General features: G+C 39.3%; 1 protein-coding gene across 6 annotated transcripts in view; it reads left to right on the forward strand.

Annotated features, from left to right (window-relative positions):
* ADAM23 (ADAM metallopeptidase domain 23) overlaps positions 1-19,961 on the forward strand; it is a 197,607-nt gene that overhangs the window by 146,815 nt on the left and 30,831 nt on the right. For all 6 annotated transcript variants that reach the window (XM_070770820.1, XM_070770825.1, XM_070770837.1 and 3 more), the window contains exons 16-21: positions 2,458-2,529; positions 3,394-3,483; positions 5,404-5,484; positions 12,440-12,490; positions 13,152-13,215; positions 14,451-14,556. In XM_070770820.1, the coding sequence (XP_070626921.1) occupies positions 2,458-2,529; positions 3,394-3,483; positions 5,404-5,484; positions 12,440-12,490; positions 13,152-13,215; positions 14,451-14,556 (464 nt within the window). The remainder of the gene's footprint in view (positions 1-2,457; positions 2,530-3,393; positions 3,484-5,403; positions 5,485-12,439; positions 12,491-13,151; positions 13,216-14,450; positions 14,557-19,961) is intronic.

A 19,961-nucleotide genomic window follows, 5' to 3' on the forward strand; every position in this document is an offset into this window, starting at 1 on the left:
GTGTTCAATTCTAGGCTGTATACCAGGCTTTTCAGGGCGCTTTTGCAGAACATAGTAAATGCATCATACTTTTCTAAAATCCAGTAATGCCAGAATTCTTAAGCTCCCGGGCTTTTAGATCTGGGACTGTAGACCTATAGCAGAATCATTCCAAACAAAGTTGCTTAAGGGCAAAAAGACAGGACTGGTGCAAATTAGCAGATGCCATAGACATTCTAACATTGCACATTTCATATTTCCTTTTAAGACACTACATCATGAGTCCAATACAGTCCATTGCTCTGCAAAATATTTAATGCTCTGCAAATTGAGAGAGCAGTGAAGTCATGTTAGCTTTTAAAAAGAAAACAGTGACTGATGTGGATAACTGACAGAATAATTTATTCCCATCCCCATAATTAAGTGATACTGCCAAGTTAAGGCTGATACTCTGATGCCTGACATCTGTATAAAATCTCAGCAAGGCTGCAGAAAAAGAAACAGGAATTTTAAAGTGACCTTGCATCATTAAACTCAGTTGCCTGCCTTTCATGGCATTGATCTCAGGGTAACAGAAATTTGACAGCTTCAGAGTGTTTAAAACGGGTGCAGTGAGTAATAATGAATTAATGTGAGCTGCTGGCATTTATGAATTGCAAAGTACATGGCTAATTTTACCTGCCTTACAGCTCACCAGCTAATTATAAGCATCACGCCTGAGGAAACAACACTGAGTTGTTTGGAAATACTAAGAGCTCTAGTGTGTGTATAAGGATCCATCATTAGATTTCTGAGATTGCCTGAGAGTAGAAAGGAAATTATTCCAATAACGTGCAAACTAAATTAAAAAGTACCTATATGTCTTCAGTTGTAGCAGTTAGTGAATATGGAATTCTGTCTTTTTAAATGACATATTGGAATAATTTTTTAAAAGCCCCTGTGGATTACAGTGAGATGGTTTATATGCATGTATGAAAGAACAGACTTTTTTCCAAATGTTATAGTCAGCGGATGTATATATATATATATATATATGCATGAGGATCCCCTGGAGAAGGAAATGGGAACCCACTCCAGTATTCTTGCCTGGAGAATTCCATGGACAAGGAGCCTGGTGGGCTATAGTCTACGGGGTTGCAAAGAGTCAGACATGACTGAGCGACCAACACCCATGAAAGAACCGACTTTTTCCCAAGTGTTATAGTCAATGGATACACACACACACACACACACACACGCATGTTTTATGTGTTATTTTCACATTATCTATGGACATCTTTTCTGTTCTCTGGGAACCTTCTCAGCTGTCGTGTTTGCCATCTGATTTGTAACGGGGACCTGTCTCCGGATGGAAGAGCCCTAGGAATGAAATCTAGTAGTGGTTTACGTGGGAGGCCTGATACAAAGAGCTGTCATGTTCTAGTCTGCCTTTGTCTTTTCTCCTCTCTGCTGATCAGAATATCACAGAAATGAGGACTGTTGATTTTAGTCATTGGATTTTCCCATGGGGAAGCCCCACCCAAGTATCCTGGAAACCTTCCTTGCTTTTTATAGCAGCGTTCCTCCTGGAAGCAGAAGGAAGATCGGGTCTTCCTTGGGTGGACTCAGTGGGAGGCAGTCCTTCCTTGGGTGTGTGCTGCTCTCCCTCAGATACCTGGCTCTGAACATCTGGATTGGAATGCCCTGTTCCAGTCTTCACCTGAGTGTAGTGGACATACACAGAAAAATCTTGCCCCTGGTAATGGGAAATGGAAATGTTTCTCACAAATAATCAGTTGCCTGAACAACTGATCTGTAATATAGTTTATTTGGCAATCAAGTTCATAGCTTTAGGAGGGTGGATTTTTCTAGGAATTTGACTCTTCCATCACTCCAGGAATGATTGAGAAATTTCTACACTCTGTGCATATGCCTACATGTTTGCCTAATATGGTTCAGATGGTGCAGTTTTCTTTTCGGTGACAATGATGGGCATGGATTTCCAGCAACACTTTTCCCCTAAGTTTATTTGCATTTACTTGATGGCATATATCACCTTTAGCTGTGACTGAAGCATTTTTATCTTTTTGACAGTTTTTATAACTTCTCAGCTGTCTGGATATAAGTCAGCAAATTAGGTAACTGTGAGTCTTATTAGAGATGCGTTTTAACTCCATTAGTAAATATGAAAAGTGATCTATTCATCTTGACAGCTTATTTCTATAATAAGTAACTCTAATGGTAGAGGTCATCTCTGGAGCCCACCACTAGAGAATCCTCCAAGACATAGTACCTCCATTTAAAATATGTTTTTTAGAAGTGTTATTAATAAATGAACAGTGTTTCTCACACAGATATATTTGTAAGATGCCATAACAATAGGTCATAGAGGAATATCATGTGATAGCTGATTATAGGGTGTGTATATAACCTAACTGGAAAATTGATTTTCTGTGATAAATTGAAATGTTCTCCCTTTATCTTTCTAACCTCTTTCAGCTATTTGAGCCCACAGAATGTGGAAATGGATACGTAGAAGCTGGAGAGGAGTGTGATTGTGGTATCCATGTGGTAAGTATAAGAAATCTTTTCTACTTTCAGCACATCTTCTACCCAGAGCAAACAGTAATAGCATTAGTGAGAAGTCTACCTCATCATTCACTGCGGCCTCACTACCTTTATTTCTGAACTCTCTCATCAATGCTTAATCCTAGCTCAGACATTTTAGAATTAAACATGTCCTTATGGCTCTGTCTGAAGAAACCTAACACATTCTTTTAATCAAATTCATATCTCTTAAAAATTCATAGCTCATATTTCGTCTCAGACAAGTTGTACCAAGTTATGAAAATTCCTTCTGTGTTGTGCAATATTTTTGTCTTTGTAAAGCTAGATTGAATATTAAAATTATAATAGAGCTAACCGAGGGTAGGATGCCTGCTAAAAAATAAGCTTACTCTTTGGTATGGCACCCCACTCCAGTACTCTTGCTTGGAAAATCCCATGGATGGAGGAGCCTGTTAGGCTGCAATCCGTGGGGTCGATAAGAGTTGGACACAACTGAGCGACTTCACTTTCACTTTTCACTTTCATGCATTGGAGAAGGAAATGGCAACCCACTCCAGTGTTCTTGCCTGGAGAATCCCAGGGACAGGGGAGCCTGGTGGGCTGCCGTCTATGGGGTCGAACAGAGTCGGACACGACTGAAGTGACTTAGCATAGCATTGGTACAGAAGTCCTTTCTTAGAAGATCATACTTTGCTGAGAAGTATAGCAGGAAGGAATCTACCACTAAAATGATTAATTCTTTCCTAAAATATTTGCTTACCATTATATACATCTCCTCTTGTGAATAATGCATGTCACATGTGGAGAAAATATAGAATGACCAGCGGGTGGGTTTCCTCACTTACTCACATGAAGTGTTTTCTCTAGGAATGCTATGGACTGTGCTGTAAGAAATGCTCTCTCTCCAATGGGGCCCACTGCAGCGATGGGCCTTGCTGCAATAATACCTCGTGTCTTGTGAGTTCTCTGAAAGTTTCATCTCTCTTATCAATGACATATTAGCCAAATATTGCAATGTGTACCTTGAGTATTTGTACAGCTTGCCACACTTTTGTTGATGGACACTGTGTATTAGCCCAGCAATTTTATTGAATCAATAAATCTACCCAAATTCTGTGAGTTACTACAATTATCTTTGTTATAATTCACTACCAACAAACCCTTGGACAGCAAGGAGATCAAACTAGTCAATCTTAAGGGAAATCAACCCTGAATACTCATTGAAAAGACTAATACTGAAGTTGAAACTCCAGTATTTTGGTTATCTGATGCGAACAGCTGACTCACTGGAAATGTCCCTGATGCTGGGAAAGATTGAAGGCAGAAGGAGAAGAGGGTGTCGGAGGATGAGATGGCTGGATGGCATCATTGATGCAATGGACATGAACTTGGGCAAACTTTGGGAGATGGTGAGGGACAGAGAGGCCTGGTGTGCTGCAGTCCATAGGGTGGCAAAGAGTTGGACATGACTGGGTGACTGAACAACAACCAATAATCCTATTCTCCAGTACCTCCCTAAGAAAATATACCTATAATCCTTCCAAAATAAACATTGGCAATTGCCCTACTAACATGGGTGAAAACCAAGTTAAATGGTTGAATAGAAGAGGGACAATTTCTGTGGTCTTTTTCATAATATGTCCCACTTACAAACTTTTTCTGTAAAACTCATCCTAATTTATTTTAAAGCCTGAGCATAAAACCTAGTCCTTATATTTTCACATTTGATTTTTAAAATCCCTTAGAAAGACAAATGGGAAGGCAATGGCAACCCACTCCAGTACTCTTGCCTGGAAAATCCCATGGACGGAGGAGCCTGGTAGGCTGCAGTCCATGGGGTCGATAAGAGTTGGACACAACTGAGCGACTTCACTTTCACTTTTCACTTTCATGCATTGGAGAAGGAAATGGCAACCCACTCCAGTGTTCTTGCCTGGAGAATCCCAGGGACAGGGGAGCCTGGTGGGCTGCCGTCTATGGGGTCGCACAGAGTCGGACATGACTGAAGCGACTTAGTAGCAGCAGCAGCAGAAAGGCAAACGAGCCAGATAAGGAAATAATATATATATGTAAGTTTATATGTGTATATGCACACCTTTTGTTTGTGTGGAAATATAGTTCTATCTTTGGAAACCTCTGGTTAATTTTTAAAAAGTCATTTTAAAAATCTTTGTTTTTCTCATGCTATAAAATTCCTAATTTTTTTAAAACCAGAAAATAATATGATTTAACTTCATTCAATACCAAAGGGGTATTAGGCATGTGGTATTCTACAAGATTCCAGCTTAGATTTTCTTGCCTTATGTTCCCAATCAAATTATAAATTGCTTGAAAATGATGGACTCTTTCCTTCATCTTTTACCAACCCCTCTCCTAGAAAACAAAATGTCTTGTATTCAGCAGTCATTCACTGGCATCACTGAAGGGAATGCATATGAATTAATTGAAATCTGATTGTATATATTTAGCTAAAGCAAGACTAGTATCCAAGCTAATAGATAAATTAGTGCAGATTGGGTATGTATATCAGCCTTAAGAGAGGTCCTAAATGTTTATATTTATATTTTAGTGTTTAGTTCTGTTGTCATCAGCCACACCAGTGTGTCTTCTTTACATAATTGCTATCACAGTGTTTTCCAAACATAATACGCTGAGATAGCACATTTTGAAATCTGAACATTTAATGCCTTGGTTAATGATTCATATTTACTACAGAGAGTGGTTTTGGGGCATTATCTCTATTCTGAAACTACCTTGCCGATTCATAAAAAGAGTTTGGCAGTGGTTATGAAAGGATGTCATGCTTTCTGGTGAATACAAGAATACTGACTCTTGAAATACTAATACTGGTTCCTAATATTGAGTTTTGATTTGCAGTTTCAGCCACGAGGATATGAATGTCGGGATGCTGTGAATGGGTGTGATATTACTGAATATTGTACTGGAGACTCTGGCCAGGTATGGCAAACTGAGTTTTAGGTAATACATCTTATTTGCAAATACATATTATAATGCTTTCAATTTGAATTACATGTGTGAATATGATTTGGTTCTTTTGGGGTTTTTGGTTTTGTTTTGTTCTGTTTTCTAGTAGTTTCTAGCTCCCACTATGCTTTTATTTTAGGAATATTTATTGGGCCTAAAAAATCTGTTATCTTCCAAATTTCCCCTTTATAATTAATTTGCTTTATTATTGCTTATATCCAATTAATTGGTATAGTTGTATGTATCAGCAATGTTCTGGTCCCCACATCTAAAACAGTAGGCTCACACTGATAAAGCACTAATGGTACTATTTTGAGCCACAAAACCCTTTCTTTTAACAAAATTTTGGACAGAAGCTCAGTGTAGAAATCTGAAAGCGTAGCACTGCTGTAGTTGAAGTGGGATTGGGGGCAGAAGTCCTCAGTCTGTCACCATCTCTCTCCATTTATGTATGAAGCACTGGCTTCATGGCTCACACACTTGGCATGATCTTCTTCATGTTAAAATTATTGCATTATCATTAAGATTGCCTTTCGGCATTCCTTCTTTACTTTTTATGTTTTTAAACATTTACATCGTGTTGTTTTAAGTCTTTGTCGTTCAAATGAATATTTGTGGAGCCCCTGCTGTGTCTCAAGCACTGCTTTGAATGCCAGGCTTTGGGAGGAATCGAAATAGGCGACTCCTTGCTCTTCCCAGGCTTGCATTCTGCTGGGTTAGAAAGGCTAATAAATTAATGAAACCCAGTGCGTACGGAAGCATGGCTTCTTCAAGAGATGGAATGGAAGCAGGGATAGCTGGGAAATAGTGGAAATGATTCAGGGAAGAAGTCAGGAGTCAGGCGTAGGGGCTTGGTAAGAATTTTCAACTTCATCCTACCTGCAATTTTATTCTGATGTTACTTCAACAGCATTTTCCCATGCTATGATACAGTTTTTATAAATATTCCCTTTACAGTTGCATGAAAGTCAACCATGTGGATTTACCAGTCACTTCTACATCCAGTGGTGAATATTTAGATTGTTGGCAGCATTTCATTATTATCATTAATAGGGCTATAAATCTCTTTGCATTAAAAAAAAATTTTTTTTTTTCTGGCATACGGGCTTTTAGTTCCCTGACCAGGGATCAAACCTGCTCCCCTCCCTGCATTGGAAGGGCAGAGTCTTAACCACTGGACCACCAGGGAAGTCCCTCTATGCATTTTAAAGAATGTTTCTTGTTTGGAGTTAGCAACTTAGGGTAAGTTTCTCAAGAGCAGAATTACCTATTGCCAGGTATTGTGATTTACATGGGGTTCCTGATAGAGTATAGCTAGAAATTAAAATATTATTTTTGTTATTGCAAAGAGCCAAGTTGAAAGTCATAGCTCAGTGTGAGGGTTAAATGGGCCTCTTTACAGATCCCGAATTTAGGCTGTAGTAACAGATTATTGACATGATTGGGCCTGGAATGACCTCTCCTTGCAAAGGTGGCCCTTGCCTTGTATGCCATGGAGGAGCAGTAGAGAGAGGATGAATTATGTGAATAGGCAGGAGAAGATGGCAGAACTGAGCCAGAATGCGGAGTTATTCTTCTGAAGTTTATCCATCAACCTGTCAATTGCTATACCTGCTTGGAGAAGTGAGCACAGGAGCAGAGAGTAACTGGAATAAGACTGAGTTCTCCTCCCTGGAAAGAAACATGAGAGGAAAACAAAATTTCCTAATTAACCTTTTGAAAGGTTTTGATGTATATATTCTGAGGCTTGATTCAAATGGATATAGTACAAAGGTTATGGTATAGTGAACTGTATTCAGGCTATCCTTTTGTGATTTTTATGCATATCTGTCCTTACATATAAATACATAAATTGAGTTCTTTGCAATTTTTAAATAATATAGTGGCAGTATATAAGAACTGTGGATTCTGTGATTTATGACAAGAATAATGACATTTCTGATGTACTATTTCACTGAGTTATAATTTTAGTTTTGTAGAATGAGGCTGTTTTTATATCCATCGTATATGGTTTTGGTTTTGTGTGTTCAGTTCTTTTAAAAGTATCAGTTCATTTCAGTGCTCAGTCGTGTCTGACTCTTCACGACCCCATGGACTGTAGCACGCCAGGCCTCCCTGTCCATCACCAACTCCTGGAGTTTATTCAAACTCATGTGCATCAAGTCGGTGATGCCATCCAACCATCTCATCCTCTGTTGTCCCCTTCGCCTCCCACCTTCAATCTTTCCCAGCATCAGGTTCTTTCCAAGTGAGTCAGTTCTTCGCATCAGGGGGCCAAAGAATAAAAGCATAGTTTTTCCATTTCAACCTTTACCTCCTGAATTGTCATAGGCTTTACCCTTTATAATAAGGGTCCTTGTTCAATCTAATATTTTATTTAAATTTTTAAAATATTCTTTTAAATTCATGTCCCAAGATGAAAATTGTACTGTTAAATGCTCAGTGACATATTAGAATAGCATGTTCCTTTAGTAACAATTCCCTTCTCTGACCAGAAGGAACCTGAACTAGATAAGTGGAAGAGAGGGAGTTAAATACCACCACACCCCGGTCCCCAACACACAGTAATTCTTCTGTTTTGAAAGAAGCAGGAAACTTTGAATTTAATTGATACTGATAATAATTAAAATGGGATGTCTCAGAATCTGTGCATCTCTGAAAATCAGTACTTTTGGTGACATTATGTATTTATTGCTTTTATTTCACAGTATATTTCTGCTTATTTTTTATATTAGCATTTACTGATGCTTCTGAGCTGCTTTTTAAATTCACAATTTAAAAGAGAATAAGACGTGGAACTGAGAGACATTCTGGGCAAACAATCTGGATGATTTAATAAAGATATTTTTGAAAGATATGGGAAATATGTTTTGTTAAAAACTATAAAATATGTCATCAAAATGGGAGTATAACACAATTTAAAATAAGCACATTTAAGGGCTGTTGCACTGTGGAAGCTAGCCTCAGTTGGACCTTCCTGCACAGTGTAAAAATGGCATTTATTTATCAGTATTATTTTTTATATATATTTTTATTTTTGGCTGTGTCTCTAGTTGAGACATGCAGGCATAGTTGCCCTGTGGTATGTGGGATCTTAGTTCCAAGACCAGGGATTGAACCCATGTCCCCTGGCAACCCACTCCAGTACTCTTGCCTGGAAAATCCCATGGACGGAGGAGCATGGTAGGCTACAGTCCACGGGGTCGAAAAGAGTCGGACATGACTTCACTTTCACTTTCACTTTCCCCTGCACTGGAAGTCAGATTCTTAACCACTGAACCACCAGGGAAGTCCCTCAAATGGCATTTAGAGATCAAATCCAGAGCTCTGCTCATAAGCAGAATGAAGTACACAGATTTATGGTTCTTCTATTTTAAATGTCTCCAAAGAACAATAGACATTTGATAATTTCCTTTGTTAAACATTTCAGTGTTAAACAACTGGCTTTTATTAGCCTAAACTGAAAATAGATTAGAAATCTTCTTCCATGTAGTTATGACAGTTTATGAGAGCTTTTTGAATTTTATCAAATCCTACTAGTTTTCTCTTGTTGAAACATCACAAAAGTCAAATATGACAAGTTAAGTTTAGACCCTGATGTGTGTATTCAGCAAATGACATTTCTTTTGCATTTTGGTTCAGTGTGGTTGCATTCACCTTGGAGTAAGTAATTACTGTTAGTTGATTAATAAGATAATGATGGTGTTTTGAGTGGATTTGGATGAATAAAGAGACCATAGGGAATCTCTGTTTTTGTGCAGTTGGTCCAGTAAACCAAGTTCTCACGCTGATAATTACATCTTTTGAATAGTTACCATAAGGTTGAATGAAAACTGGTATGAAAATTGGTTGTTCTTTAGAAAGCTGTAGAACCAAAGCCTTTAATCTCAATGTGTTCCTTGATAAGTTACTGCTTCTTAGTAATTCTAAACTAGTTCCTTTAATCTCAATGTGTTCCTTGATAAGTTACTGCTTCTTAGCTATTCTAAATTAGTTCTATTATCTTTCTGTTGTGACCTTGATAAACAGCTTGATACTGCAGAATAAAATAATTGTATCTGTGCAGGTCATTTATTTATTTTCTCAGTCAGTCACTAGTCATTGAGCACCTTCTCAATAATAATTGAGCCCAGCTTTGTTCTAGGTGCCAGGGAGGGAGCAAGGACAGAAAATCCCTGCCTGCATGGAGCTTGCATTAGGATGGGAGCAGTAGACAAACTGCATTAGGAAGGGGGCAGTAAACAAAGCGTTTGACTGTGTGGATCACAACAAACTGTGGAAAATTCTTCAAGAGATGAGAATACCAGACCACCTTACCTGCCTCCTGAGAAATCTGAATGCATGTCAAGAAGCAACAGTTAGAACTGGACATGGAACAACAGACTGGTTCCAAATCGGGAAAGGTGCACGTCAAGGCTGTATATTGTCACTCTGCTTATTTAACTTCTATGTAGAGTACATCATGCGGAACGACGGGCTGGAAGAAGCACAAGCTGGAATCAAGGTTGCCGGGAGACACACATTAGCACTGTGGCTGATTCATGTCAGTGTAAGGCAAAAACCACTACAATATTGTAAAGTAATTAGCCTCCAATTAAAATTAATGAATTAGTTTTAAAAAAAGATTGCTGGGAGAAATATCAATAATCTCAGATATGCAGATACCACCCTTATGGCAGAAAGTGAAGAACTAAAGAGCCTCTTGATAAAAGTGAAAGAGGAGAGTGAAAAAGTGGCTTAAAACTCAACGTTCAGAAAACTAAGATCACGGCATCTGGTCCCATCACTTGATAGCAAATAGATAGGGAAACAATGGAAACAGTGAGAGACTTTATTTTCTTGGGCTCCAAAATGACTGCATATGGTGACTGCAGCCATGAAATTAAAAGATGCTTGGTCCTTGGAAGAAAGGCTATGACCAACCTAGACAGCATATTAAAAAGCAGAGACATTACTTTATCAACCAACTTCCATCTAGTCAAAGCTATGGTTTTTCCAGTAGTCATGTATGGATGTGAGAGTTGAACTATAAAGAAAGCTGAGTGCCAAACATTTTATGCTTTTGAACTGTGGTGTTGGAGAAGACTCTTGAGAGTCCCTTAGACTTCAGGGAGATCAAACCAGTCAATCCTAAAGGAAATCAGTCCTGAATATTCATTGGAAGGACTGATGCTGAAGTTGAAATTCCAATACTTTGGCTACCCTATACAAAGAACTGACTCATTGGAAGAGACCCTGATGCTGGGAAAGATTGAAGGCAGGAGGAGAAGGGGACGACAGAGGATGAGATGGTTGGATGGCATCACCGACTTGATGGACATGAGTTTGAGCAAGCTCCGAAATTTGGTGATGGACAGGGAAGACTGGCGTGCTGCAGTCCTTGGGGTCGTGAAGAGTCGGATACAACTGAACAACTGAACTGACTGAGCAAAGAGATAGGTGAAAGTTTGGTGATAAGTAAAACAGTGAATGGGGAGCAGAGGATGCTAAAATGGGGGAGGAGTTTATGGTTTTGGAGGACATAGTTAAAGAAGGCTTCTCTGAGATGCTGATGTTCAGGCAAAGTCCTAAAAGAATTGAGAGAACAAGCTGGGCGGAAATCTGTGGGAAAGCTTGGAAGAAGAGCAAGAACAAAGACCATGGGTTGACAGCGTGGCTAGTACATTCATGTGAGGTCAGGTAGGGATGAGGTCAGGTAGGGAGCAGATCACGAATTTGGAAGACCAGTGAGTAGACTGGGAAGCCATTAGCAGAAGAGCAACATGATGTGGTTTAGGTTTTTAAAGGGACACTCTAGTAGCCCTGTCACCTATAAGGAGACTAGAGGGGATGAAGGGAAATCAGTTGGAGGTGGTTGCATCATTAGATGAGAAGATAGTTTTGGGTTTGACCAGCTGTTAGCAGTGGAGATGGAGGAAAGTGGTCAGATTGTAATTATATTTGAAGATATTGCTACCAGGATTTGTCGATGGACTAGAAAGAGAGTGTGAATAAAAGAGAGGAACACAGGATGACTCCCTGGTTTGGGGCCTGGGCAACTGGGAGAGTGGGACTGTCATTTACTGAGAAGGTGAAAATCAAGGGAGGACCTCACAGGGTATTGCTGTGTTTCTTATTCACTTACTGCAACTGTGGGGTTTTTTTTTTTTTCCCCTTTTAGTATTTGTTTTGAATGCTGTAGCAGTGCCTTTGACTTGAACTTTTTTTTTTTTTTAGCTCTCTTAAATGTGATAAATAAGATGAAGAGAGAGTAAAAATATGAATTATCCAGGATAATGTTAGGGAAAATTGAAATGTACTTTAAAAAAAAAACTATTTGATAAATAGACCTGGAAAAAGAAAGAACTATCACGTCACAGTTGTTTTAACAAGTCTATAGTTTGAGAGGTCAGAAATGTAGTGGAGATATAGCACTTTTATTGAAGGGCTGGTTATTTCTTTTTCAGTAATGTGGCATGGAGGTGACTGTCATGGGTGTCACATGCAGATCTGACATTTTCATAGAGCTGAACGAGGTCTTGTAAATTAGTTCCTGAATGTATCCACTCCTGTGTAACAAGCTGACTTGTTCCCTTCATTGTCCATTTTAATCCCTTCTATTTTGAACTTTGTAGGCAAGTGAACGTAAATTATTCTAGTGCATCTCATGGAAAACAAACATAAGAAGCACCCACTGCTTTGACTGATTGATTCATTTTTACCAATGACTGGAGAATAAATTTGGATTAGCTGTTTACTTGTGTTTTTCTAATTATAGTTGTATTTTTTTTTACATTTATTTCAAACTTTACTGATATGAATGATGTGTAGCACACAATTTACAAATAGTAATAAAATCATCCTTAAATTTTTTTGCACTTTAATGTATTGTGCAAATAATCTGAAAGTACTTCACATATTGAATGTTAACTAAAAATATATTTTTCAGTGCCCACCAAATCTTCATAAGCAAGATGGATATGCATGCAATCAAAATCAGGTATGCTGGGCCACAGGTTTTAACTGGGATTTTGTGAAAAGCTCAGTTTTCAGGGTTTTTTTTTGGATGAATGTAATTTTGATGGCAAATTGCAGCTCAAACAACAGGAAATTATTGCATTGGTCTTCTAACTCAGAGTTGTTTCATATCATATAAAATACTAAATATATTTATCTCTGGGTGCAAACTGTCCAGATTGAGAGTGTGGGGAAAAAAAGTAATGGCTGAAGAATTAGAGATCTAACTTATGGAGTTGTAACTATCTTTAATCATTTTAGCCTATTATGGGAAAATATGGTAATATATGGTAATGCTTTTTTTTCCTGAAGCTATGTTATGACCTAACCATTCACATACAAAAAAACCTAAAAATCATTTTGGTGTCACTCAAAGAAATGCACCCATTTTTGTTTTCCATAAAATTTTAGATGATTAGTTGGACTTGAGCTGTACAGTGAGGTCTGTTCTGTGTTTTAGATTTTAATTTTCATTCTTCTGTGTCTCTTAAGATGTTTGTGAGTTTTATTTTCATTGTGAAAATACTAGGGTACCCCAAAAAACCCAACTTTGTCTAAAACAATGATAAGGAGACCTTGCAGTGAGAATCTGGGGGGAAATGGGACCAGCTCCTTGTACCTTACAACATGCATTCTGCCCTCAGGGCCGCTGCTACGACGGGGAGTGCAAGACCCGGGACAACCAGTGTCAGTACATCTGGGGAACAAGTAGGTCATGTTTCCTGCTTGGTGGTCTCACTCAGGTTTCTCTTAGTATTCTTTGCTGCCAGTCTTGCTGATTGGGAGTGATTAAAACAAGAAAAAAAAACTAGAAAAGGCTGAAGAGAATGGTGAATCATAGTCACATAGCCACAGCAAACACCTGCTGACGTTGAAGACTTGTCATCAGAACCAAACAGTGCTATTCAGTGATTGCGGCTGTGACAGAACGGCTGGCACACCCACTTGCTAAGATTGGGTTGAGTGCGGTGGTCATGCCTATTATCAATCCACTTGGGTAATTTTCTTTATACCTTGGATTTAACATTCACCACTTCAAGGTAGCTTTCCATTCTTTTACCCTAGGAAAGTACCAGGCTTTTTTATTTTTATTTTTTAATTCTGTAATTGATTATCTCAGTTTGAAGTGAAACACAAGTACTTCCTGATATACATTTTGGGAACATGGTCATTTTCTCAGTATGTTCCCTACATGTCAGTACACATATTCTCTTCCTGACATTTTCATTGTCTTGCCAGTGAATTTCAGTTAATGAGGTCCAGACTGGAAGAGAGAGAAGTGGCTCTGTCTTGCTGGCAAAGACTGGGTCACCTACCAGGAAAAGAAGGCACCCAAAGGGGACTAAGACTCATGCACAAGTGATTTAGTGTTTGGCAAATATCATTTAATTGAAAGATTTACTTTCAATGGTTCAGTTTTGACAAGGGAAAGATAATAGAGGTATATTTGTCTTTCAAAAAAGTTGAAATATCAAAATCCACGTGCCAACAAAATTTCAGCAAGCTCAGATTTTATAATGCTTCCTGATACTAATAGAAAGCAGGGTTAAGAATGTTTATTAGTTTTTTTGGTGTCACTTCACTAATTCCTGCTGATGATTAATCCTACCTCCCCTCCTCAAACCCACCAATAAGAATTGGGAATAAATTTGTCTCCCAAGTTAAAAAAGAACGGTGTGTTTGAGCTGTTCTGTCTTACCTTGCAAGAGCCATGGGTGAAATTTTCAGGAATTTTAGAAGCTGATTGACATCACATTCTTAGTTTAAAATTAGCCATGTATTACACTGTGGAGATTTACACCATGGAAATGGGTAAGTGCTACAAATTAGGAATTTGTTCCTTTTTCTGGAGCAACAGTTATTAAGATTTACTGGCACAGTACTGGTTATGGATAACAAAAAAAAACTAAAAGTAATTCTGTTTTCTTGCTCGTCTCCAAAAGAGGCTTCAGGGTCTGACAAATTCTGTTATGAAAAGCTGAATACGGAAGGCACCGAGAAGGGCAACTGTGGGAAGGATGGAGACCGATGGATCCAGTGCAGCAAGCAGTGAGTGGCCGTCTCTGGGCGCATAATGGGTGGACTTGGTGCAGGGAGCACAAAATAAATGTTACTGATTTTTTAATAAATTGACTACTTAAAATTTTAGAGTATGAATTTAAAAGATCGTATATCTAGAAGCAAATGACTATGAACTAAACTGTTTGTGTGGCACAGACACACCATTTCTGTAAACTTCAGGAAAGTTCTCACATGCTGTATTTTACTTGAAGCTTGTTTGGAAGAGATATTTTGCTAAGGTATTTTAAATTAATCGTGGGTTTTGATTTTCTACTTTTGCTTTCAAAAAGCCTATGAATGTGCTAGTATAAGGAATTCTGCAAGCAAAAGATGTAGACTGTCTATATTTTGGGGGCCATTTAAAATGAAATAACATACATTTGATTATTTTTCAAATGTATCACGATTTGATTTGATTAAATAGCTAATATCTGTATTCAAGTTTTATTTTCCCTTCTAAAAAGTATCTGAAAGTTAAAGTCGCTCAGTTGTGTCCCAATGTTTGTGACCCTATGGACTATACAGTCCATGGAATTCTCCAGGCCAGAATACTGGAGTGGGTAGCCTTTCCCTTTTCCAGGGGATCTTCCTAACCCAGGAATCGAACTGGGGTCTCCTGCATTGCAGACTTATTCTTTACCAACTGAACTATGAGGGAAGCCAAAAAGTATCTAGTCAGTGCCTATTGAGGACTCTTTACTCAGGAAATGAGATACCTTCAGAGCACATTGGTAATATTTTCCCTTGATTTGTTGAGGAAAGTTAAAATTGCAGTTTAATAGTTTTTTAAGGTTAACTCATTGACTTGGGTCTCTGGGATCATTATGTGATAGACCAAACTCCTCCATTCTCCTTCCATAACAATGGGGATTCTTCTCCCATTGTGAAGCAGATCGAGGATTTAAGGGAAGTTTTGTTTATCTAATTGATGGTCTCTAATGTACTTTTTGAAACTTGGCAGTTGTATGTAATCTTTGATGGTGGATGAGGCCTTAGGAGGCAAAAAATCTTCGACTTCTTTAAAATTAAACCAAAATAACAGAACAGAGCTTCCAATCTGATGTCTCGTGACTGAGTTATAGAAGTTTTGAGATGTTCAGTCTCTGAGGTTCCAGGGAGGAAGTGGAGTCTAAACTAGTCAGAACCTATGGGGTTGGATGTCTATGGCTTCATTCAGTAAGTCAATGTCACAGACAAATCTGATCATTTCTCTGTGCCTCTGTGACTTCAGAAAGTTGAGAGGCATTGCTTTAGATCATTGTAGAAGACAGCTTTCAAATATCTGGCAATAGAATATCCAGCCACCAGTGAGTTAAGGAAAATAAATGTATTTTTTTAACTTAAAAAAATTGAGAAATATAGAAACAGAAAAGTGATTAATATACAAATATCAGTTCAGTTCAGTTCAGTCGCTCAGTCGTGTCTGACTCTTTGGGATCCCATGAATCGAAGCATGCCAGGCCTCCCTGTCCATCACCAACTCCCAGAGTTCACCCAGACTCATGTCCATTGAGTCAGTGATGCCATCCAGCCATCTCATCCTCTGTCGTCCCCTTCTCCTCCTGCCCCCAATCCTTCCCAGCATCAGAGTCTTTTCCAATGAGTCAACTCTTCGCATGAGGTGGCCAAAGTACTGGAGTTTCAGCTTTAGCATCATTCCTTCCAAAGAAATCCCAGGGCTGATCTCCTTCAGAATGGACTGGTTGGATCTCCTTGCAGTCCAAGGGAACTCTCAAGAGTCTTCTCCAACACCACAGTTCAAAAGCATCAATTCTTCAGCGCTCAGCCTTTTTCACAGTCCAACTCTCACATCCATACATGACCACAGGAAAAACCATAGCCTTGACTAGACGGACCTTTGTTGGCAAAGTAATGTCTCTGCTTTTTAATATGCTATCTAGGTTGGTCATAACTTTTCTTCCAAGGAGTAAACGTCTTTTAATTTCATGGCCGCAGTCACCATCTGTAGTGATTTTGGAGCCCCCCAAAATAAAGTCTGCCACTGTTTCCACTGTTGCCCCATCTATTTCCCATGAAGTGATGGGACGGGATGCCATGATCTTAGTTTTCTGAATGTTAAGCTTTAAGCCAACTTTTTCACTCTCCGCTTTCACTTTTATCAAGAGGCTTTTCAGTTCCTCTTCACTTTCTGCCATAAGGGTGGTGTCATCTGCATATCTGAGGTTATTGATATTTCTCCTGGCAATCTTGATTCCATCTTGTGCTACTTCCAGCCCAGCGTTTCTCATGATGTACTCTTCATAGAAGTTAAATAAGCAGGGTGATAATATACAGCCTTGACGGACTCCTTTTCCTATTTGGAACCAGTCTGTTGTTCCATGTCCAGTTCTAACTGTTGCTTCCTGACCTGCATACAGGTTTCTCAAGAGGCAGGTCAGGTGGTCTTGTATTCCCGTCTCTTGAAGAATTTTCCACGGTTTATTGTGATCCACACAGTCAAAGGTTTTGGCATAGTCATAAAGCAGAAATATATGTTTTTCTGGAATTCTCTTGCTTTTTTGATGATCCAGCAGATGTTGGCAATTTGATCTCTGGTTCCTCTGCCTTTTCTAAAACCAGCTTGAACATCTGGAAGTTCACGGTTTACGTATTGCTGAAGCCTGGCTAGGAGAATTTTTAGCATTACTTTACCAGCGTCTGAGATGAGTGCAATTGTGCGGTAGTTTGAGCATTCGTTGGCATTGCCTTTCTTAGGATTGGAATGAAAACTGACCTTTTTCAGTCCTGTGGCCACTGCTGAGTTTTGCAAATTTGCTGGCATAGAGAGTGCAGCACTTTCGCAGTATCATCTTTTAGGATTTGAAATAGCTCAGCTGGAATTCCATCACCTCCACTAGCTTTTTTCATAGTGATGCTTTCTAAGGCCCACTTGACTTCACATTCCAGGATGTCTGGCTCTAGGTGAGTGATCACTCCATCATGATTATCTAGGTCATGAAAATCTTTTTTGTACAGTTCTTCTGTGTATTCTTCCCACCTCTTCTTCTTATCTTCTGCTTCTGTTAGGTCTATACCATTTCTGTCCTTTATTGAGCCCATCTTTGCATGAAATGTTCCCTTGGTATCTCTAATTTTCTTGAAGAGATCTCTAGTCTTTCCCATTCTGTTGTTTTCCTCTCTTTCTTTGCACTGATCGCTGAGGAAGGCTTTCTTATCTCTCCTTGCTATTCTTTGGAACTCTGCATTCAGATACTTATATCTTTCCTTTTCTCCTTTGCTTTTCGCTTCTCTTCTTGTCACAGGTATTTGTAAGGCCTCCTCAGACAGCCATTTTGCTTTTTTGCATTTCTTTTCCATGGGGATGGTCTTGATCCCTGTCTCTTGTACAATGTCACGAACCTCCACCCATAGTTCATCAGACACTCTGTCTATCAGATCTAGTCCCTTAAATCTGTTTCTTACTTCCACTGTATAATCATAAGGGATTTGATTTAGGTCATACCCAAATGCTCTAGTGGTTTTCCCTACTTTCTTCAATTTAAGTCTGAATTTGGCAATGAGGAGTTCATGATCTGAGCCACAGTCAGCTCCTGGTCTAGTTTTTGTTGACTGTATAGAGCTTCTCCATCTTTGGCTGCAAAGAATATAATCAGTCTAATTTTGGTGTTGACCATCTGGTGATGTCCATTTGTAGAGTCTTCTCTCGGAGAAGGCAATGGCACCCCACTCCAGTACTCTTGCCTGGAAAATCCCATGGATGGAGGAGCCTGGTAGGCTGCAGTCCATGGGGTCGCTAAGAGTCGAGCTCGACTGAGCGACTTCACCTTCACTTTTTGCTTTCATGCATTGGAGAAGGAAGTGGCAACCCACTCCAGTGTTCTTTCCTGGAGAATCCCAGGGACGGGGGAGCCTGGTGGGCTGCCATCTATGGGGTGACACAGAGTCGGACACGACTGAAGCGACTTAGCAGCAGCAGCAGCAGCAGAGTCTTCTCTTGTGTTGTTGGAAGAGGGTGTTTGCTACGACCAGTGCATTTTTCTGGCAAAACTCTATTAGTCTTTGCCCTGCTTCATTCTGTATTCCAAGGCCAAATTTGCCTGTTACTCCAGGTGTTTCTTGACTTCCTACTTTTGCATTCCAGTTCCCTATAATGAAAAGGACATCTTTTTTGGGTGTTAGTTCTAAAAGGTCTTGTAGGTCTTCATAGAACCGTTCAACTTCAGTTTCTTCAGCGTTACTGGTTGGGGCTTAGACTTGGATTACTGTGATATTAAATGGTTTGCCTTGGAGACTAACAGAGATCATTCTGTCATTTTTGAGATTGCATCCAAGTACTGCATTTCGGACTCTTTTGTTGACCATGATGGCTACTCCATTTCTTCTAAGGGACTCTTGCCCGCAGTAGTAGATATAATGGTCATCTGAGTTAAATTCACCCATTCCAGTCCATTTTAGTTCACTGATAACTAGAATGTCGATGTTCACTCTTGCCATCTCCTGTTTGACCACTTTCAATTTGCCTTGATTCATGGACCTGACATTCCAGGTTCCTATGCGATATTGCTCTTTACAGCATCGGACCTTGCTTCTATCACCAGTCACATCCACAACTGGGTATTGTTTTTGCTTTGGCTCCATCCCTTCATTCTTTCTGGAGTTATTTCTCCACTGATCTCCAGTAGCATATTGGGCACCTACTGACCTGGGGTTTCTCTTTCAGTATCCTATCATTTTGCCTTTTCATACTGTTCATGTGGTTCTCAAGGCAAGAATACTGAAGTGGTTTGCTATTCCCTTCTCCAGTGGACCACATTCTGTCAGACCTCTCTACCATGCCTGCCCGTCTTGGGTGGCCCCACAGGGCATGGCTTAGTTTCATTGAGTTAGACAAGGCTGTGGTCCTAGTGTGATTAGATTGACTAGTTTTCTGTGATTATGGTTTCAGTGTGTCTGCCCTCTGATGCCCTCTTGCAACAGCTACCATCTTACCTGGGTTTCTCTTACCTTGGACGAGGGGTATCTCCTCGCTGCCACCTCTCCTGACCTTGAACATGGAAATACACACACACACACACACACACACACATACACATATATATGTATATATACACACACAAATATACATTTTGCCAAATAAATGCAAAGTGAACTTTCATGTAACCCCTCTATGAATCAAGAAACAGTGCATCCCAGGATGTATTCTTCACTCTCACAACCCCTGTCTCTCTCCTGAAGGTACTGTTGTCCTCAATTTTATGGCAGTTGCTTTCTTAGTTTTCTTTAGACATATACTGCTCAAGTTTTCAGCCCTAAACAGTTTACTTTGCCTAAAATTTTGGTAGCTTTATATAAAAGGAATCATGTTTCATGTATTATTTTGTATTTTGCTTCTTAAGTTCATTATTTTGAGAGTTTTCCATGGTGTGTGTAGC

Source organism: Bos indicus, chromosome 2 (assembly GCF_029378745.1).
Source record: "Bos indicus isolate NIAB-ARS_2022 breed Sahiwal x Tharparkar chromosome 2, NIAB-ARS_B.indTharparkar_mat_pri_1.0, whole genome shotgun sequence".
NCBI lineage: Eukaryota > Metazoa > Chordata > Mammalia > Artiodactyla > Bovidae > Bos > Bos indicus.